A 22800-nucleotide genomic window follows, 5' to 3' on the forward strand; every position below is an offset into this window, starting at 1 on the left:
AGGGTGCACTATACCACAGGTGAGGGCATAGGTGCATGAGCACTATGCCCCTACAGTGTCTAAGCAAAACCTTAGACATTGTAAGTGCAGGGTAGCCATAAGAATATATGGTCTGGGAGTCTGTCAAAAACGAACTCCACAGCTCCATAATGGCTACACTGAATACTGGGAAGTTTAGTATCAAACTTCTCAGAATAATAAACCCACACTGATGCCAGTGTTGGATTTATTAAAAAATGCACACAGAGGGCATCTTAGAGATGCCCCCTGTATTTTACCCAATTGTTCAGTGTAGGCTGACTGGTTCCAGCAGCCTGCCACAACCGAGACATGTTGCTGGCCCCATGGGGAGAGTACCTTTGTCACTCTGAGGCCAGTAACAAAGCCTGCACTGGGTGGAGATGCTAACACCTCCCCCAGGCAGGAGCTGTCACACCTGGCGGTGAGCCTCAAAGGCTCACCCCTTTGTGCCAGCACCGCAGGACACTCCAGCTAGTGGAGTTGCCTGCCCCCTCCGGCCCCGGCCCCCACTTTTGGCGGCAAGGCCGGAGAAAATAATGAGAAAAACAAGGAGGAGTCACTGGCCAGTCAGGACAGCCCCTAAGGTGTCCTGAGCTGAAGTGACTCTAACTTTTAGAAATCCTCCATCTTGCAGATGGAGGATTCCCCAATAGGATTAGGGATGTGACCCCCTCCCCTTGGGAGGAGGCACAAAGAGGGTGTACCCTCCCTCAGGGCTAGTAGCCATTGGCTACTAACCCCCCAGACCTAAACACGCCCTTAAATTTTGTATTTAAGGGCTTCCCTGAACCTAAGAATTTAGATTCCTGCAACTACAAGAAGAAGGACTGCTAAGATGAAAAACCCCTGCAGAGGAAGACCAGAAGACACCAACTGCCTTGGCCCCAGACTTACCGGCCTGTCTCCTGCCTTCCAAAGAAACCTGCTCCAGCGACGCTTTCCAAGGGACCAGCGACCTCTGAATCCTCTGAGGACTGCCCTGCTTCGAAAAAGACAAGAAACTCCCGAGGACAGCGGCACTGCTCCAAAAGAACTGCAACTTTGTTATAAGGAGCAGATTTAAAGACCCCTGCAACTCCCCGCAAGAAGCGTGAAACTTGCAACACTGCACCCGGCGACCCCGACTCGACTGGTGGAGAACAACCAACTCAGGGAGGACCCTCCGGCGACTCTACGACTGTGAGTAACCAAAGTTGTCCCCCCTGAGCCCCCACAGCGACGCCTGCAGAGGGAATCCCCAGGCTCCCCCTGACTGCGACTGTCTGAACTCCATTTCCCGACGGCTGGAAAAGACCCTGCACCCGCAGCCCCCAGCCCCTAAAGAAACTGAACTTCTGTGCAGGAGTGACCCCCAGGAGGCCCTCTCCCTTGCCCAGGTGGTGGCTACCCCGAGGAGCCCCCCCCTTGCCTGCCTGCGACGCTGAAGAGATCCCTTGATCTCTCATTGACTTCCATTGAAAACCCGACGCGTGTTTGCACACTGCACCCGGCCGCCCCCGCGCTGCTGAGGGTGTACTTTCTGTGCTGACTTGTGTCCCCCCCGGTGCTCTACAAAACCCCCCTGGTCTGCCCTCCGAAGACGCGGGTACTTACCTGCTGGCAGACTGGAACTGGGGCACCCCCTTCTCTCCATTGAAGCCTATGTGTTTTGGGCACCTCTTTGACCTTTGCACCTGACCGGCCCTGAGCTGCTGGTGTGATAACTTTGGGGTTGCTCTGAACCCCCAACGGTGGGCTACCTTGGACCAAAAACTGAAACCTGTAAGTGACTTACTTACCTGTGAAAATTAACAATAACTTACCTCCCCCAGGAACTGTGAAAATTGCAGTGTCCACTTTTAAAACAGCTTATTGTGTTTTATGTAAAAAGTATACATGCTAAAGTAATGATTCAAAGTTCCTAGAGTACTTACCTGCAATACCTTTCAAATGAGATATTACATGTAAAATTTGAACCTGTCGTTCTTAAAATAAACTAAGAAAAGATATTTTTCTATAACAAAACCTATTGGCTGGATTTGTCTCTGAGTGTGTGTTCCTCATTTATTGTCTATGTGTATGTACAACAAATGCTTAACACTACTCCTTGGATAAGCCTACTGCTCGACCACACTACCACAAAATAGAGCATTAGTATTATCTCTTTTTACCACTATTTTACCTCTAAGGGGAACCCTTGGACTCGGTGCATGCTATTCCTTACTTTGAAATAGCACATACAGAGCCAACTTCCTACAGTGTGGCCACCTGGTTAGTCATATGCTTGGCCGCTGTGTTGGCTGACAATGTGCAGGACAGCAGCATCAACAGTCATCCAACTCCTTCTGCCCAGCTGTACTGACTACCAAGCCGTTTTAGTTTGTCCTCTATGACACATGCTAGGCTGGTGGAGAGCCGAAGCCAACATCTCCTCCCCGCCTGAAGATCCATTACATCAGATGGGCCTGACAGATAGCTCAAATGGGTTATGCCCTATCTATCATTTCCCCCACACCAGTTTGCCTTCCACACCAGAATGAACTGTAGAGGAACACTTGCAAATCCTGATGCAGGAGGTAAGTTTTGTTCTCCAAAGATGTAATTGATTGGATACCAGACTCAGAAAGATGAGGGATGTTATTCCCACTATTTCCTCGTCCAGAAAAAAAGATTGGCGTCTCATACCAGTTGTGGAGGTTCGCCAGCTGAACACCGAAAGCCAAATTCAAGATGCTCAAGATCGCTCACATTCTGTATGTGCTGATCTGAGGAGACTGGATGATGCCCATTGACTTGCAGGACGTGTATTTTCATATAGCCGCTCTGCAGACCCACAGACATTACCTGTTACCTGTGGTTCAAGATAGACCAAGAACACTTCAAATTTTTGTGTTCCCCTTTGGCCTTAAATCAATGCCTTATGTGCTGATGAAAGCAGTGCTTGATTTGTTAAAAAAAAACATAGGTGCCAGGGCTCCCACCAGGAGGCCACTTCTGCTTGCACTGCCCATTGCTGCTGTCAACACTGCCAATTATAGGTACAGTCCAACTACTAACCATCTCACTCCTACAAGTGTGACAGTTCTGATTCTTCCAGGCCCCAAAAGCTATAAGCATGGATTTGGCAGAAGGTGTTAGTAATTTTCTAAGTATATTGAATTAATAAACAACTGTTGTTGAGCTTGTCTCTAAATTAAAATAACCGCCACTGTCATAAGTGCCATTGTTTATAATTAAGTGCTAGCTCCGATTTCCAGAAACCACCTGCTCAAATTAAGCACTGCATGAAAGTAATGGCTGTGGCTGCTGCTAATTCTTGAATGTCAGGAATACATGTAATGCCGTATGTTGATGAATGGCTTCTCGAGGCGAGATTACCACAGTCTGCTGTGGACCATCTCCAAATCACAGCTAGCCCCTTTACATCATTGTGGTTTTCCATCCATGACCCAAAGTCACACCTGACCCCTGGCATTGTGTTTAAACTCCTCCGAGCCCTACAAACCTCCCCCCGACTCACTGCATTGCTGCATAGATTCCAATATTCTGGATACACTCCTAATGTTTAATGATCACTTCAGGGTCTCAATGAAGATTGATTCTTGGTCTCTTGGCCTCATTGTGAGAAGGTAGCCTCTTTCTAGCCTTGTTACCCCCACTTTTGGCCTGTTTGTGAGTGTATGTCAGAGTGTTTGTCACTGTTTTCACTGTCTCACTGGGATCCTGATAGCCAGGCCTCAGTGCCCATAGTGAAAACACTATATTTTCAGTATGGTTGTTATGTGTCACTGGGATCCTGCTGGTCAGGACCCCAGTGCTCATAGGTTTGTGGCCTATATGTATGTGTCACTGGGACCCTGTCACACAGGGCCCTAGTGCTCATAGGTGTGCATGTATATGTTCCCTGTGTGGTGCCTAACTGTCTCACTGAGGCTCTGCTAACCAGAACCTCAGTGGTTATGCTCTCTCATTACTTTCAAATTGTCACTAACTGGCTAGTGACCAATTTTACCAATTTACATTGGCTTACTGGAACACCCTTATAATTCCCTAGTATATGGTACTGAGGTACCCAGGGTATTGGGGTTCCAGGAGATCCCTATGGGCTGCAGCATTTCTTTTGCCACCCATAGGGAGCTCTGACAATTCTTACACAGGCCTGCCACTGCAGCCTGAGTGAAATAACGTCCACGTTATTTCACAGCCATTTTACACTGCACTTAAGTAACTTATAAGTCACCTATATGTCTAACCTTTACCTGGTAAAGGTTAGGTGCAAAGTTACTTAGTGTGAGGGCACCCTGGCACTAGCCAAGGTGCCCCCACATTGTTCAGAGCCAATTCCCTGAACTTTGTGAGTGCGGGGACACCATTACACGCGTGCACTACATATAGGTCACTACCTATATGTAGCTTCACAATGGTAACTCCGAATATGGCCATGTAACATGTCTATGATCATGGAATTGCCCCCTCTATGCCATCCTGGCATAGTTGGCACAATCCCATGATCCCAGTGGTCTGTAGCACAGACCCTGGTACTGCCAAACTGCCCTTCCTGGGGTTTCACTGCAGCTGCTGCTGCTGCCAACCCCTCAGACAGGCAGCTGCCCTCCTGGGGTCCAGCCAGGCCTGGCCCAGGATGGCAGAACAAAGAACTTCCTCTGAGAGAGGGTGTGACACCCTCTCCCTTTGGAAAATGGTGTGAAGGCAGGGGAGGAGTAGCCTCCCCCAGCCTCTGGAAATGCTTTGTTGGGCACAGAGGTGCCCAATTCTGCATAAGCCAGTCTACACCGGTTCAGGGACCCCTTAGCCCCTGCTCTGGCGCGAAACTGGACAAAGGAAAGGGGAGTGACCACTCCCCTGACCTGCACCTCCCCTGGGAGGTGTCCAGAGCTCCTCCAGTGTGCTCCAGACCTCTGCCATCTTGGAAACAGAGGTGCTGCTGGCACACTGGACTGCTCTGAGTGGCCAGTGCCACCAGGTGACGTCAGAGACTCCTGCTGATAGGCTCCTTCAGGTGTTAGTAGCCTATCCTCTCTCCTAGGTAGCCAAACCCTCTTTTCTGGCTATTTAGGGTCTCTGTCTCTGGGGAAACTTTAGATAACGAATGCAAGAGCTCATCCGAGTTCCTCTGCATCTCCCTCTTCACCTTCTGATAAGGAATCGACTGCTGACCGCGCTGGAAGCCTGCAAACCTGCAACATAGTAGCAAAGACGACTACTGCAACTCTGTAACGCTGATCCTGCCGCCTTCTCGACTGTTTTCCTGCTTGTGCATGCTGTGGGGGTAGCCTGCCTCCTCTCTGCACCAGAAGCTCCGAAGAAATCTCCTGTGGGTCGACGGAATCTTCCCCCTGCAACCGCAGGCACCAAAAAGCTGCATCACCGGTCCCTTGGGTCTCCTCTCAGCACGACGAGCGAGGTCCCTCGAATCCAGCGACTCTGTCCAAGTGACCCCCACAGTCCAGTGACTCTTCAGCCCAAGTTTGGTGGAGGTAAGTCCTTGCCTCACCTCGCTGGGCTGCATTGCTGGGAACCGCGACTTTGCAGCTACTCCGGCCCCTGTGCACTTCCGGCGGAAATCCTTTGTGCACAGCCAAGCCTGGGTCCACGGCACTCTAACCTGCATTGCACGACTTTCTAAGTTGGTCTCCGGCGACGTGGGACTCCTTTGTGCAACTTCGGCGAGCACCGTTTCACGCATCCTCGTAGTGCCTGTTTCTGGCACTTCTCCGGGTGCTACCTGCTTCAGTGAGGGCTCTTTGTCTTGCTCGACGTCCCCTCTCTCTTCAGGTCCAATTTGCGACCTCCTGGTCCCTCCTGGGCCCCAGCAGAGTCCAAAAACGCCAAACGTACGATTTGCAGCTAGCAAGGCTTGTTGGCGTTCTTTCGGCGGGAAAACACTTCTGCACGACTCTCCACGGCGAGAGGGATCCGTCCACCAAAGGGGAAGTCTCTAGCCCTTTTCGTTCCTGCAGAAACCTCAGCTTCTTCTGTCCAGTCGAGGCTTCTTTGCACCCGCAGCTGGCATTTCCTGGGCATCTGCCCATCTCCGACTTGCTTGTGACTTTTGGACTTGGTCCCCTTGTTCCACAGGTACCCTAGATTGGAAATCCACAGTTGTTGCATTGCTGGTTTGTGTCTTTCCTGCATTATTCCTCTAACACGACTACTTTGTCCTTAGGGGAACTTTAGTGCACTTTGCACTCACTTTTCAGGGTCTTGGGGAGGGTTATTTTCCTAACTCTCACTATTTTCTAATAGTCCCAGCGACCCTCTACAAGGTCACATAGGTTTGGGGTCCATTCGTGGTTCGCATTCCACTTTTGGAGTATATGGTTTGTGTTGCCCCTATCCCTATGTTTCCCCATTGCATCCTATTGTAACTATACATTGTTTGCACTGTTTTCTAAGACTATACTGCATATTTTTGCTATTGTGTATATATATCTTGTGTATATTTCCTATCCTCTCACTGAGGGTACACTCTAAGATACTTTGGCATATTGTCATAAAAATAAAGTACCTTTATTTTTAGTATAACTGTGTATTGTGTTTTCTTATGATATTGTGCATATGACACTAAGTGGTACTGTAGTAGCTTCACACGTCTCCTAGTTCAGCCTAAGCTGCTCTGCTAAGCTACCATTATCTATCAGCCTAAGCTGCTAGACACCCTATACACTAATAAGGGATAACTGGGCCTGGTGCAAGGTGCAAGTACCCCTTGGTACTCACTACAAGCCAGTCCAGCCTCCTACACTCATGCATCATCCTTATTCTGTGCATGCTCCGACACCCTGGGTCCCCTCAAGCGTAACCCAACGACAAGAGCCTGACCTCAGGTCATCTGGTACCAGAGGAACTCAAGATAACAAAACTGAAGTGCAAATGGAGAACAAGTCAAGACTAAACAGATAAAGACATCTTGAAATACTCCCCATGATGCTACCATCAGCAGATACAGAACACTAAGCGCTCACCACATTGAAGCCGACACAAAAGCAGCAAGGACATCTTTGCCAATATTAAAGATTTCACTGCACCTCCTGCCACATCCAACAGTGTCACCCCTCCTCCCCCCACCCCCAAAGAACTTTGCAGCAATCTCTCAGAATTCTTATGCAACAAAATCACCTTCATGTACAGCAGTTTCAAACCTCAATTGTATCCCGTCACTGTTCACAACTCAGCTTTCCATCATGGCCAAAGAACAACCCCTGGCCTCCTGTTGCCACGACTGAAACTGCAGCTACCATGAAGACAGTCCACTTGGGACCCCACCTGACCCTTGCCCCCACCACGTCTTCATCTGAGAATACCTCCTGATCAGTGAAGCACTAATACCCATCCTCCATGCCACCACTGCCTCAGCTGCATTCCCGGACTCCTGGAGATAGTCGGCTGTCAGGCGTCTGCTCAGTAAACCATCTGCTGATCCAGCCACACTCTCCTACTACAGAGTCATCTCCGGCCAAGATCTTAGAGAAGCAAATCAGTAGACTCACCAACTACTGCAGCAACCACCAACTCATTGACACCTCACGTCTGGATTCAGGCCAAACCACAGTACAGAAACCACCACAGACATCATCCACATGATTCTGGATAGAGGAGACACAGTAGCCCTCGTTCTCCTGCACCTCACTGTATCATTTGGTACAGTTTTACACCACATCTTCATTTGGCACCTGCCCGAGATTGTCTCTGCTGGAACTGCTACTTCTTAACAAATAGAACATAAGCTGTCAGCTTTCCACTTTACTCTTCGAAAGCATACAAGTTCACCACTCAGCCCTATTCTCTTCAATGCATTCTTGATCTGTTTGGCCAGCGTCATCTGTCACCTGCGCATGAAACTTAAACACCCTCTCCTACTCAGACAGCACACAACTCATACTTTCCCTCTCTGACATGACTCACAACACAAGAAACAAGTTCGCTGCTTACATGACCGAAGTCACTAACTGGATGAAAGCCAACTTTCTCACGTTCAACACCGACAAGACGTTAGTAGTGATCTTCTGCAAAAACATCTCTCCACAGAACTCCAACTTGTGTCTGGCCAGACATAGACCCACACTCACCTCGAAATCATTATCAGCAGCAAACTGGACACAAAAGTACAACTCAGCGTTGTCACTGCATCCTGGTTCCGCACTTGAAGATGCGGAGGAAGAACACCAAATGCCTCCCTAAAAACCGTGACTCATACACTAGTCACCAGCAGGTTAAACTGCATGAACACCTTCACCAAGCACCAAACCATCCATAACTTAGCAGCCAGACTCATCCTCAACTCCCACACAGAACTTAAATCACACCGTGCCTCAGGGAGCTCCACTGGCTCCCAGTACACATACAATCTCTTTTCAGAATCCTCACACACTTTCAAGGCACTACACAACTTAGGCCCCACCTACCTGAACAGTCGTATCTCCTTCCACCAACCACCCAGACACCTGCTCTCCACAGAACTCCTACAGGCACACATCTCACATATACAAAGAACTCGATCATGAAGCCGGGCGTTCTCTGACATTGCTCCTAAAGAGTAGAATGACCTACCATTCTACATCAGAGCCTATTTCTCTCTTCTACAATTCTTTAAGAAGCTGGAGGCTTGGCTTTTCAGATGGTCAACCAGCCCCAGGCAGTATTAGGCACACACCTGCTCAGTGCCAGGAGACCCTTGCGGGTGACAGAGCGCTTTATAAATACACATAACATAACAGATGACACATGAGGGCCGTGTAATGAAATCTAGCAAAAGGGTTGACTCTACGACACCATACTGATTTTGCAGGGGGCGGTTCAGGATCTGCAGTGGTGCTGACAGACTTCCTCCTGACCAGAAGCAGAACGCTTATTTTCCCCCACCCAGAGCTCCCGGTGGTGACAGATTTATCAATGGCGGTTGGGAGAGTCCCCTAGGGCATGCGGAGATAAGAGGCCTCTTGGCTCCTGTGGAGCAGCAGATGATATGCATAGCCCTGAAAGCTTTCCTGTCGTCTATCATGGGGAGGCTGGTACAGGTTCTTGCGGACAATGCTATTGCCACGTGGTACTGCAACAAACTGGTCAGAGTGGGTTCCTGGGTCTTATGTCAGGAGGCTGTACCCTATTGAAGTTGCTGGAACAACCAGAACACGTTCTTGGTTTTGAATCACCTAGCAGGGTCTTTCAGTGTCAGAGCTGATAAGATGATAAGGTGTTTTGCTGCAAAGCACGGGTAGTGTGTCCATCCCTAGGTGGTGTAGGGCATCTTCAAACAGCTGAGCATAAGCATATGCCCTCCAATCAGAGCTTTCTCTTAAGAAGGATCTTCTATCTTCTCAACCTACACCTCCAGGCATGGAGTTTGAGCGGTGGCAGATAAATACTTTTGACCGGCCTGCTGAAGTCATGGATGACATCCTTGCTGTACAATACCTATCAACTGTTTTATCTACGCTGGGCATTTGGAAGTGTTTGTTGCTTGATTTGGTGCCTGGATGTCCTATCCCTTGCAGGGTAGATTTTCTGCAGTCCATTTGCTTGCCCTGTTGTTGGCTTAGCAGGGCCTTTCAGTTGTGACAGTAAAAGGTTTGTTTTCAGCATTGTCTACTTTTCTGTGATGCATTTTATAAAAGGTTTGACACATGTTCCCTCCATCCACCCCAAGCCACTTGTGTTGCCTCAGTGGGACCTACCTGATCTTGACTTTTTTTATGTAAACGCCATTCTAGCCTATGCATAGTTGCTCCTTAAACTCTTGATACTAAAAATGGTGTATCTCATTGCCATTATGTCAATGCACTACATGCGTGAATTGGGTGCTCTTGACACAACCTCATTATACCACACATGCATGGGTTGGTGCTGAGAATCAGGATGGTCTTCCTTCCAAATGTTGTGACACCCTTTGTGTTAGCCAGCCAATCACATTGCCGGCTTTCCTTATGCCATCTTATCCTTTAAAAGAGGAAGAGAAGCTCCATTTCCTTGAAGTGAAGACAGAGTTGAGTTTTTGTTTGAACTGCACAGAACACAGTTAGTTTCGACAATCAGTTCTTTCTTAGATTTTCAGGGCTTAAAAAGGATAAGGCAGTGTAGAAGAGGACCATGTGACGATGGCTAGTCCTTTGTATAAAAATCTGCTACTCCCTGGCCAATAAGCAACTCTTGAGAGCTCATACCACTGGAGCTAAGGTTGCTATAACTGAGTTGGCACGGGGAGTACCTGTTCTTGACATCTGCAAGTTGCAATATGGGCATCAATACGTATGTTTTTGAAGCACTACTGCCTCATCAGCCAGATCCAGCAAAGTAATTTTGCCTGATCTTTTTGATGTAAGTCCACTCCACAGACATTCCACCTTGAGGAAGTTCTGCTTCAGTATCTGTTCAAAAGGTGAGGACTCTGTGGTTAGTTAGTTGCCTTTGATAATGATCTTTCTGGTGGATACTATATCTAATGTCAGATTCCTTGTTGCCCTCTTTCCTTCCCATTCTGTGGAGAGGCCTTTTTATCAAAAAAGGACCCAAGATAGATATTAGCACACAGTCGCCATCAATTGATCTATGCTGTGCATGTGAAGGCTCAAAAAGGAAACAAATTGACATTAGGATGCAATGGTAGCTTATATGCAGCTCTCCTCCATCACTTTAGGTGCGCCAGTGCAGTATCACAAGACTCCACATGGTGGTGCACAGGAGGGCTGCTGTGAAGTTTTTCTGATATAGGGCCTGCTTCAACCTTGGCGGAGGGAATTACTCCATCACAAATGTGACAGATATCCCATCTGCCGTACTACAGTTTTCATAGGATGCAATGGAACTTGTAAAATCTCGGGCGGGGTATCCGTCACGTTTGTGCCTGATTACAACCTTGGCGGAGGGGATTACTCCATCACAATTGTGACATCCCATCTGCCGTACTACAATTTCCATAGGATGTAATGGAACTTGTAATATCTTGGGTTGGGTATCCGTCACGTTTGTGAGGGAGTAATTCCCTCTGTCAAGGTCGTAATCAGGCTGTTAGTTTGGCACCTGTGGAATATTCAGAAAGTGAGGAATCAATAAGATAGAATAGCCACCAGAAAGAACATCACTAGGTGTACATTACTTGCTCTTTGTTTGCAGAAACTAAGGATGTTAATGTATCTAGCTTCCTGTCAAACAGCCGTTACTGGATCTGCACTTCTTTGTACTTGTTTGCAAAAAGGAAGAATTCAGTCTTTACTAAGTACAGATTCAGACAATCACTAAACATCCAGTTTTAGTTGAGGCTGAGGCAATCTTTCAGTCGGTGCATGTCCTTCATTGTGAAGACTTTCAGATAGATTTGTGTAATTAAAGTACTTGTGAATCTTGATTTTGTAGTTTTTGGGGATGAGTCTTACAGGCTTCCAAAACAAGTGCATTAAGAAAGGTGCAGTTTTCAGTGGAGGTGTTGACTTTATTCAGAAGTGGGTTGAGGGCTTCTGCAGAGATGTGGAAATTGAGGATGTAAGTAGTGGCTTTGAGAATGTCTGATAGATGGCCCATTTTGACAAGTTGCCTGGTGGATGGTTAGGGGTAGTGGTAGCTTGGTCTTTTCTGTCAGTGCGGTGATTGATCTTCTCATGTTTGTTGATGAAAGATTGGTTTATGGTGTCATGCTTGCCAGTTGAACGAGGCACCAGTGAGTCTGGATAAAAACATTAGCCAAAGTTTCCAGTGGGACTACAGAAGATATATTAGACAACAGCAGAGGGGATATGTTGGTGGTAATTTTTTAGCAATAGAGGCAATGTCTTGTGTCCTTTACTCTGGCACCCGTTGTAGGAAGCTGGATATCTATGTAGTCTACCAAATGTAAGGGGACACTATGCAGATAGTTTAGACAACCCTTATTGGTTTAAAGGAGTTATAATAATAATCTCAAATGCTCTCTTCTGTGGTAGTGTGGACGAGCAGTTTAGACTTATCAGAGGGTTGTGCTAAGTATTTGTTGAACACACAGTCTGTAAATGTGGTACACTCAGAAGAAACTTGAGAGTTTAGAAAAATGTTTTTATAGAATGTTTCAACACCAGAAAAACTTAAAAGGAAGTACTGTTGCAGTGTATCCGTTTTTGCAAGTAAGTAACAATTCACTCAAATGCACCTTGACTTTCTTTGGATAAAGTACTTTTACTGCACAGGGGTCTGTGTAGTCAATTCTCAGGGGTACCTCTAGGTTGTAGGGTGGTATGGGGACAAGGTCACAATAAACACCAGCAGTTCAGTTTTACTTCCCTGGGTTGTCGGGGTGCAGAGATGCTGGATGGGTCGGGTGCCTTGCGCACTGCACGGTTGGCTCGAGGGCTGGGCACGTGGAATCAGGCTGCTGAGCAGGACTTTGGGACAAGTCCTGGATCTCCAAACAAGGGTCTCTGTCAGTGGAGGTCCTGTGAGCAAGGAAACACCATTAGTTATGGTGGACCAGGTTTTGGTTATTGGGTGCTCTGCGTAAAGGTGCCCACAATTCTTGGGTGGACCTGCAAGAAGGGGACAAAAGCAGGGCAGCTGGTTCACTCTCATTGATGACCTCTGCGATGCTGATGTCCCTCGACGGCCGGTTTCTGGTTGTGGCGTTGAATCCGGCCTAGACTCAAACAAGCTTTGGTTGCTGCAAGGGGTCCAGTGTCCCCTTTATTGGTGCAAGACAGCTCCGGTAGGTCCTGGGGGTCTCTTCACTTGGTGGGGAGACGGGTTGCTCCTGCTGGAGCTCAGTGATCTCCTCCTGGGCAGCTGCTGTGTTGGTGGACGTGGTGGTCAGCAGAACAGTGAACCGGACGTGGCGTTTGGTGCCTTTGGGGTGCAGGGAAGTGGCTCCTCCACATCAAGGGAGCTGCTGATGGCTTGACGAAGTGCTGGAAGCTCTCCGAGGCTCTTGGAGGATGCACAGCTGCAGGACAAGTCGGGTTGTCATGTTTTTTGGGACATGAGCATGTAAATAGGCAGGGTTTCATGCCGACGTACACCAACAGTCCACAGTTTTCGCTTCTTTGGCTCTTCTTTGTCCTGTTCTTTTCTTCAGTCAGACGGATCTGTTCTTCTGGTGTCAGGGGGCCACCTAAACACTGAATTTAGGGGCACTTAGGGAAGTGTAGGGTAGTAGCCAATGGGCTACGTACCCCTCAGGGGACTACGCCCCCTTATGACCACTTCCTGTGGGAAGTGGGCAAAACCCTGTCCCGGAATTCCTAGTTCCACCAAAAGCAAAAGGGTGGAACCCTTCTTTAGTGGAGCACATCACGCTGTCCGGCTTAGGGATAGTGCACCATGCCTACCTGCATAGCTAATTTCCCATCTGTCCTGGTGTCAAATGGGCCTCTGGGCAACTCCCAGTTCTGGGGGATACCGGGGTCGCATACCAATGATGGCAGGGTCTTTGAAGCCTCTGGCCTTGGTATGCAGATTCACTAGCTATCCTGCTGGAGAAGGTGATAACACCTTCCTCCAGAAAAAAAGGCATTAGTTCTGGCCTCTGAGAGCACGGGCTCTCACCTCCCAGGGGGTTCAGAAACATGTCTTTGGTGTCAGGCTGGTTGATACCAGTCAGCCAGCACACTAGAGGATTCTTAGGTTTTAGGAAGCACTTCTAAGGTGCCCTCTCGGTGCATGTCATAATAAATCCAAGACTGGCATCAATCTGGATTTATTAAGACAATGTGTTTGATACCAAACACCATAGGTTTCAGTGAAGCTTGGTAACTTGTGTTGACCAGTGCTTAGTACATAACTTATGATGGCTTCCCTGTTCACTTGTAGTGGCTAAGTATTGAACTAGACATCACAAGGGCATATCTGCTTGTGCACCCTGCCTTAGAACTCTAAGGCTTGCTGTAGGGCTGACTCACATATATTAGATGCAGTGACTGGGGCATGAAAGACAATGTGTGTGCCATGTTGTGTTTCCACTCATTACTTGCACCATGACACGCAGTCTGTAATGGCAGGCTGTGTGCAATTTGAGGGGGATTCCTTAGGGTGGCACAATACATGATGCAGCCCTTAGGCACCCTCCCTAGAAGCCAGGACCTAGGTACCAGGGGTACCACTTACTACGGACTTGCAGAGGTACTAGAGTGTGTGCCAATTGTGTACAGTTAGACTTGTTACCTTGTTTTAGGGAAAGAGTACTGGCACTGGGGACCTGTTTAGCAGGAACCCAGTGCACCTCAGTCGAAAATCCTCAGTACCAATGGCAAAAAGTGGGTGTGACCATTTCCAAAAGGGGCACTTTCCTACACCCGCAACACACTGGTGCAGAATTCAGTACTGAAAAGAATAGGGCTGCACATCTTGTGGAGATGCTTGTATAAATGTACAGGTACATTATGCATGACTGCTACATTGCCTACATTTTCAGCTGTTAGAGCTCTTCAGACCTCCCCAGTGCACTACGTAGAAGGGGCCTTTTCTTTATCATAACTAAATTTTTGATATGTACCACTCTGATGACTGATCACGTCAGCAAAGTAGTCTCTCCAAACTCCTGAGTAATAGTTGCACCTCTAACCTTTTCGTTTCTGTTACTATCAGTGACAAAGAGAGCCCATTCTTCTCTAGTAAATACATTTCTTTTTGGTTCTGTTCACTTCTTGTTGACAGCTTTTTTGGGGCTTTCCTTTGTCAGATTTTCCCATTATAGCTTTATCTGCAGCTCAGACTCCGTAATTATGTCTAGTATGGTACCTATGGAAAAGAATGTCCTTAATCTGGCTGCTCCATGCCATTACCAAAGATTGCATCACCTGGGATGGGTCCAATCCTCCATCTCACTGCGTTCTTGTTGCTGATACTTGTATGTCTTTGTGTATATCGCTCCTTATATGCCTAAGTGGAGCAGAGACTACAAGAGCTATGGCTAGTGGGTATGATCTCACTGGACCCTGGTAAGGACCTTCTGAGCCAGAGCCCAGTGCTCTGCATTAAAGAAGAAATAGTCTTACATGAAGGAATACTCTCTGGCTACATAGGTGGGTCTAACCATGTAATTGTGGGTCTTTTTTACATTGACTACTTTCAGACTAGTGCAGTTCAGCAATGTTAGGAACTTGAACCCATCTTTCTATATTTTTTTGCTTTGGGGATGTAGCCGGGGGCTGGGTCACCCGGCTACACAAGATGGCAGCTGCCTGTCCGACTGGGACCCCGGGGGCACTGCGGGGCCAGAACCGGAAGACGCGCCCCTCGTGAATCCAGATATCCGGATTCCCGTAGCGGAAAAGGGGGATGCGCGTCCCTGGAGGGAGGAGAAGGACGCGGAGACCCAGGAGGAGGACACGGAGACACAGGAGGAGGAGGAGAGAGTCGACGCGGGAGGTCCGAGGGAGAGGACCGACGTTGGAAGAGACAAAAAGGCAGAATACGAGGGCAGAGTACCGGGAGAGCGACGAGAAGAGGAACCCCACGCGGAGTGGAGCTACCGAGAGCGCTGACTCCTAAAGGCGGTCCAGAAGAAGGAAAAAGAAACCCAGGAACACCAAGAGACCGCCACGTCCCAGGAGGGGCGTGGCTCCAGCAGGTACGGTCCTTTTTCCACAGCAGGATAAACGCTTGGCTCGGGAAAGAGGAAGGGGAGAGAGGGGAGAAAGGTGGTGTGGGAGGAGGGGGGAAGGAAGGGAAGGGATAAAGGAGAGTGAGGGTCGACAGAAGCTTCTTGTTTATTTGTTTATCTCCTTTTCGGTTCACGTATTGACACCATTGACCCTAGTTGCAAACTCACTGGGAGGACGAAGAGAAAATACAGAGAATATCATTTTTTTTTTTTTAACAAAATGGGGAATGATGTGTCACCCTAGAAAAACTTTGTTTCACTAAGGTGAATTAACCCTTGGGTGGGAAAGAAGATTTTGTTTTTCTTTTCTTTTCTCTTCTCTTCTTCCCTCCAACCCTTTTTCCTTCGTAGTCCACCTTAACCCTCTCTTCCCAGATCCTCTCGCGATACTAACCAGGTTTAAGGAGTTAAACGCAAATCCTCGACTTACCTTACCTTTTTCCTTTCCCGGCTTCCCTGGCAACGGCGTGTCTCCCCGAGAACTTCGAAGACCTGAAAGAGAAAAGAAGAAGGAGAGAAGGCTGCATTGAGAAGGAAGAAACTAAAAAACTGATAGAGAGGACTTGTGAATTATCAATAAAATATACATCTCTCACAAACCTACCCTCTCAAGTCATTTTGTATGTCCTTACCGCTACGCCCACCGCCACAGGGGAGATGCCCAAAATATATTACTCCACTTTCTACACATCAATGTCCAGCTCTTCCCAACACCCAACTTAGTATTGAAATTCCCACAAAATGTATTGTTGCAGATGTTGCATATTACGTTTTGCAGACGTACTCTAACAGAGCATTGTGACACGAAAGATATTCTTGGTTTACTTGCCTTTTGAAAGGCCTGCTTGCACAGTGCTGAATTGCATTGCATCACGCATGAACCCACACAAAGCTTTAGTAAAAGAAGGTCTTCGATTATTCTTTACCTCCCCTTAGCCGTCCCTTCACTTTGTTTTGTTTAATTTGTGTTGATAATAAACATCTTGTGTCCCGTGGTGGGTGAGAGTGCAATACATTGACTTTTGGGCGTATCTTTATCCACTCAATCAATGTGAAGAGTCAGAGCTAGTGAGACACCGATTAGATTAGGAGGTCTCATGTGACTGGCCTCTTTCTGCTTGGGGTTTGAAAGGACTGAAATACTTCCTTTGGGTACACCATATTTGGCAAGTCTCATGACACAGATAGATGTGAAATTATCCCTCAAATGCTTACCAGTCTATGGCCCTCATCCTGACCTTGGCGGGCGGCGGAGGCTGCCCGCCAAAGTCCCGCCGTCAGGTTACCGTTCCGCGGTCGAAAGACCGCGGCGGTAATTCTGACATTCCCGCTGGGCTGGCGGGCGGCCGCCTTCAGGCCGCCCGCCAGCCCAGCGGGAAAGAGGCTTCCACGATGAAGCCGGCTCGGAATCGAGCCGGCGAAGTGGAAGCTGTGCGACGGGTGCAGTTGCACCCGTCGCGTATTTCACTGTCTGCGCAGCAGACAGTGAAATACATTTAGGGGCCCTCTTACGGGGGCCCCACGACCCCCCCTACCGCCATCCGGTTCCCTGCGGGCGGACCGCCGGGAACTGGATGGCGGTAGGGGGGGTCGGAATCCCCTCGGCGGCGCAGCAAGCTGCGCCGCCTTGGAGGATTCCAAGGGGCAGCGGAAAACCGGCGGGAGACCGCCGGTTTTCCTGCACTGACCGCGGCCAAAGCGCCGCGGTCAGAATGCCCTGCGGGGCACCGCCGGTCTGTCGGCGGTGCTCCCGCCGACCCTGGCCCCGGCGGTCTAAGACCGCCGGGGTTAGAATCACCCCCAATGTCTTGCATTTTGGCTTTTAGATCCCCAATGTTCCAACACTGGTTCCATTGGCATTAGTTTAGTTGCCTAGTGGTGACCACCAATTCTTTGGTTGTGGTCGGAAGATTTATGCATTTAGAATGTTTTCAGTTTTCCATGGTCATGCTGAAGTTGGAGATTGTTCTTTTCTTTTCTAGCCATTAGGTTGTTTGCCTTCAGTAAGTTATTGTGGTTACCTTAGTGCAACTGGCTTAGATTTGATGGAATATGGCTTGACCAAGACATAATTGAGGACATGGTTGTCATGGTGATTGACTGCACATAGGAGGCAGTTGCTATTGGCTGTGGTCATTTTGTTGCTGAGTTCTAGTTAGAGTGTTTGTATAAGCAAACCCTCAAATGACTGGTACTTTTGCTTAGAGTGTTTCGACTTTCCTTGTTTTGGATAAAAATCAGGATAGCAAAATTGTCTATCCAGTCCAGCAGTTCCAAGGACGACCGTATAAGAAACAAGCAAGTTTAAAAAAATTCCTTCGAAGTGGGTTGGTTTAGTTGTGCTTTGTTTTAATTGTTTTGTCTAAATGAGTTTAAAGAGTACTTTTCTTATCTTCTCGGTAGAGGAATTGTCTAAAAGGTAAATATGTAAGAGAAATATAGCGATGGAGTTGTGAAAAAACCTTAGGGTGGATCTGTTGTGTATTTTTACATTGTCTTTTTCCCCTTCCAATGTAGGGAAGATTCCAGGCTCTGCTGTTTTGATCTTCGACATTCATGTGATTGATTTCCATAATCCTTCGGACTCTGTTAGAATTACAACACACTACAAGCCCGATAACTGCACTGAGCTGAGCAAGAAAGGAGATTACCTGAAGTATCACTACAACGCCACACTCATGGATGGCACACTTCTAGACTCCACGTGAGTATCCTTTGAGGAATAAAGTTCAAGATAGCTTTTGTCCCTTGGCATTAAATTCCCTTTTATGTGATGCATCGATTATCATACCCTTTTCTTTTAGGTGAAGGAGTTTGAATAAATGTACAAAAAAAGTGCTATTTTTATGGTACCTTCACACTGTTTAGCTGGTTCTTGAAGGTGGATTCTGTTCCCAATCCTGATAATATGATAAGCTATTTCTTTTATCCCCCACAAATTCACCCTCTTTTCCTGACATATTAGGCACTCTTTGCTACACTCAACTAACTTGAGTGATCAGTTGCCTGGCTTTTACTAAGTGTGACTGTGCAGTGCCCTACTGCAGACGTCACGTGGTATGCAGAGTACTTGTCCAGTTGCTGTCCAGCATAATCTTATTTACTTCAGTCACAGTATTTATTTGCCTCATTTTTCAACACCTTTCAAAACCTAATAATTCTAACAGAGGGCTTTAGCGTGGAGCTGCTTTACGCCTGCCAGGAGGCCCTTTAGGGCAAAGGGCCTTAAGTATTTATAAAAAAACGCATGAACTAATGAAAGAAAAGGAAGAACGCTATTCTTGCTCCTTTAAGGAAAAGTAAATCTCCCAAGAAAGGTCCATTCTATGTACTCAGGTCAAGCAGTGATGGAAGAAATGGAGCGAAGTAAATTGTGGGGAGTGCTTTTTCAGTGAAGTAAAAACAATTGGGTTGATTTTGTAGGTGGAATCTTAGCTTACAGTAGGAAATGTAATGTTTGAGGCATGTGTGGCTGTAGTCACACATGCTTTGCGTTGTCTTGCCATCTAGTGTTGGGTCCAGATGAGTGCAAGTTGTTTTTCTTCAAAGTCTTTTGAGTCACAAAGTAAAGTGACTCCTCCTCTTGTTGATAATGCGCATGGGCATCAACTCCATTGTTAGATTGTTTTCTTTCCACCGTCGGGTTCGGATGTATATTACAGCGCCGGTTCAAGACTTTTTCGGGCTTCTTTCGGTTCTTACTCCACTCTTGCCCTCATCTGTATTGTTTTTGATTGTGTTTCCACCGTTGTGTATGGAACAGACAGAAACCTATTGCCATCAGTTTGACGTGCTCCAACTGCGGCCTTTGGGCCTCGCCCTTCCGGGCCTATATTCCATCTTGTTAGCTCCGACATAGAATGCGCTACTAATGTAATATACTCCGTTCCGCTGCAGTCCCAGGTGTCACGCAAAGTACCAGAGGACTGACTTTCATCGAGTTTGAAACTTGTGCTTCTCTCCCAATCACAGGGAAAAGGACTGCAAGGCCTGACGATCATTTTGATAGAAGAAGCCTTATGGGACCTAAAGGTGCAACGCAGGGGGATGCACTGCAAAGAGGTAGAGGAAACACTGAACATCTTCGGAGAGCATGAGGTCGTGGAGGAGAAGGAAGAGCTCCAAGAGGCCTTTTCCAGCATAGATTACAGCTCCAACTCCGATCTAGAGATCAACCCCCAGATGAAGGCCCTTCCATCGGGTCAGCGTACGGTGAGTAATTCCCCCGCCTGTCACCCAAACAAATTCCTGGTTCCGACTGAACATATGGCTCCTGGGACACCACTGCCAAGAGGCCATGTTAGGCACTGACCATCTGCTATGGACGCCCGCCCTCAGTCTCGGCACTGAAAGCAAAGTTGAAGCCATTGACGTCCGCACAAGCCGGACATGTTTGGCTCAGGGCTGAGCATCTGTCTCTTCGACTACCAGCATTGCAGCACCAACCACTTCCACTTCAAAACGCAAATCACTTTCGGCACCAAAACCTTTGACACCAGCAACAAAATCTGCTCCTGAATCAATCCTTCAAACAATGCAAGAATGGCTCGATCCATGACAAAAACAACTGCACAGCCTCTGACTGGCTGTACTTTAGCCATGACTGTGCTGTCGGCGCCACCCCCATCAACGCAGCACCTTTTCTTGGCAGAAGCAATAGACTTGGTGGCGCCTCCCAAAAAGAAAAAAAAAAGGACAAGATTACTAGCCCCTTGCATACTTGTCTACCTGCTTCTTCTCTCCCACTATCACCTTCTCCACCATCCATTCCACCACCAACCCCTTCACCACCTCATTCTTTCATAGGCGACCATGGGGAGCGGGTGATCCCTATAACGCATCATAGCCCACAGATCCCTGGACCTTTTATGATGTTGATCCCTCTGGGGATATCAACCCAGATCTGTATCAGGCCAAACCATCAGCCCCTGATGACACAGCTTCCTATCAAGCACTTATCAGTAGGGCTGCAGCGTACCACCAGGTCCCTATAGATAAAGACCCTATCGAAGATGATTTCCTCTTTGAGACTTTATCTAGCACACATAGGGCTTTCCAAAACCTTCCTATGCCAAAGGGCATGCTGCGTCACACAAACAATATCTTTGAGGAGCATAAAAAAAGGGGGCAGGAAATAGTTCAAGAGGGCAAACTTATTTCCAACAATTCCATCAGATGCACCCTAGATTCAGCAGATACAGCTGTCAGAGGCATTAATACTAGTGCATTGCTGCGCAGGCATGCTCGTCTATGAATCTCCGGCTTCAAGCCAGAGGTTCAGCAAACACTTTTAAACATTGACAAGGAACACCTGTTTGGTCCACAGGTGGACCCATCGTTTGAAAAGATGAAGGACCCTGAAGGGGCCAAACCCATGGGGGCATTCCAAAACCCTACTCCTCATGACTCCTTTCACCTCTCCTCATATAAGACAGGTGCCAAAACAACATCTTCCAATTCTTCTTCCTCTTCATACCGGCAGGGAAACCAAACTTCCCCCTTACAGAGGCATGCCCAGGGGTAACAACTCCAAGGGCCGCAGCAAAGATGATTACACAATTACTACCCCATCCACCTCAAAACAGTGACTCCCTTCTTCCCCTGACCATCTAACACGTGTCGGGGGACGATTACAACAATTTTCCCCTACCTGGTGATCCATAACATTGGATCAGTTGATGTTGGACATTATGCAACATGGTTATTGACTGGAGCTCATCACCACAAGTCCAAACACTGCACCTTGCAAACACAAACTCTCTGTGGAACATCAAACCCTACTCAAACAGCAAATACAAGATTTCTTACTCTAAGAAGCAATAGACCCAGTCCCTCTTCAACAATCAATAGAATACTCCCTATACTTTCTCATACCCAAAAAGGAAGTATCACTACAGCCCATTTTAGATCTCAGGCCCATCAATCATTCCATCCTGTCAGAGTACTTTCACATGGTCACCCTATAAGCTGTGATCCCACTTCTCCAACAAGGTGAATTTATGTCTGCACTAGACATAAGAATGCTCACTTTCACATCCCAATCCACCCAGCACCCAGCAAATATCTCAGGTTTGTCATAGCTAGCAAACACTTGCTGCTCAAGGTAGTCCCATCCGAAGTCACTACTGCACCATGCGTGTTCACTGAGTGCTTAGCTGTAGAGCAGCACTTCTTTGCTGACAGAACATTCACTTTTTTTCACCAACACACTCAGATCACCTTAAATCTTCTCCATTAACTAGGGTTTGCCATCAATATACAAAAATCACACCTTCAACCTTTGCAGGTTCAGCCGGATCTGGGGGCAGTTCTGAACACACAAATGGGGATAGCTCATCCCAGTGGAGCCAGGATTCAAAACCTCTAGATACTGCTACCACAATTTCAGGTCAGTCAACACCTCACAATCAGAACAATCATGCACCTGTTAGTTATGATGGCATCATGCATTGCCATAGTGCCCCATGCACGATTAGACATGCGTCTGCTGCAGGAATGTCTAGCACACCAGTGGTCTCAGTCACAGGTCAGTTACAAGATTTAGGGGGTTATTCTAACTTTGGAGGAGGTGTTAATCCGTCCCAAAAGTGACGGAAAAGTGACGGATTTACCACCAGCCGTATTACGAGTCCATTATATCCTATGGAACTCGTAATACGGCTGGTGGTATATCCGTCACTTTACCGTCACTTTTGGGACGGATTAACACTCCTCCAAAGTTAGAATAACCCCCTTAGTGTTGGTAGACAGCCACACTCATTATTCTTTGTAGTGGTGGAACACACAAAATCTACTAAAGGGGCTACCGTTCTTCGACCCTGTTCCAAAGATCATTCTCACAGCAGACGTATCCCTCACAGGATAGGGTGCTCACCCACAAAGGATCTCACAGTTCAGGGTCTCTTGGATAGCACACACCAGGGACTCCACATCAACTACCTCAAGCGTCAAGCTGTTCACCTGGCATTGAAGGCATTCCTAACTCACCTGATAGGCAAGGTTGCCTTAGTCCGAAAGGACACTGTGATAGCCATGTATTATATACAAAATCAGAGGGGGTGGGGAAGGCACTCTCTACAGTTACCATGTCTATCTCAGACCATTGGCTTTGGGCAATACACAACAACATCCACCTGTTAGTGGAAAACCTCCCAGGGACGGACAACAACTTTGCTGACCTCCTCAGTAGGATGCAGCAACAAGTCCACGAGTGGAAACTCTAC

General features: G+C 47.6%; 1 protein-coding gene across 1 annotated transcript in view; it reads left to right on the plus strand.

Moving 5' to 3' along the window:
* The window catches only part of FKBP9 (FKBP prolyl isomerase 9), a 264101-nt gene that overhangs the window by 83285 nt on the left and 158016 nt on the right, over positions 1-22800 (plus strand). Inside the window, exon 7 of the mRNA XM_069215456.1 lies at positions 18095-18281. Coding sequence (XP_069071557.1) covers positions 18095-18281 — 187 coding nt within the window. The remainder of the gene's footprint in view (positions 1-18094; positions 18282-22800) is intronic.

This window comes from Pleurodeles waltl, chromosome 2_1, assembly GCF_031143425.1.
Source record: "Pleurodeles waltl isolate 20211129_DDA chromosome 2_1, aPleWal1.hap1.20221129, whole genome shotgun sequence".
Lineage (NCBI taxonomy): Eukaryota > Metazoa > Chordata > Amphibia > Caudata > Salamandridae > Pleurodeles > Pleurodeles waltl.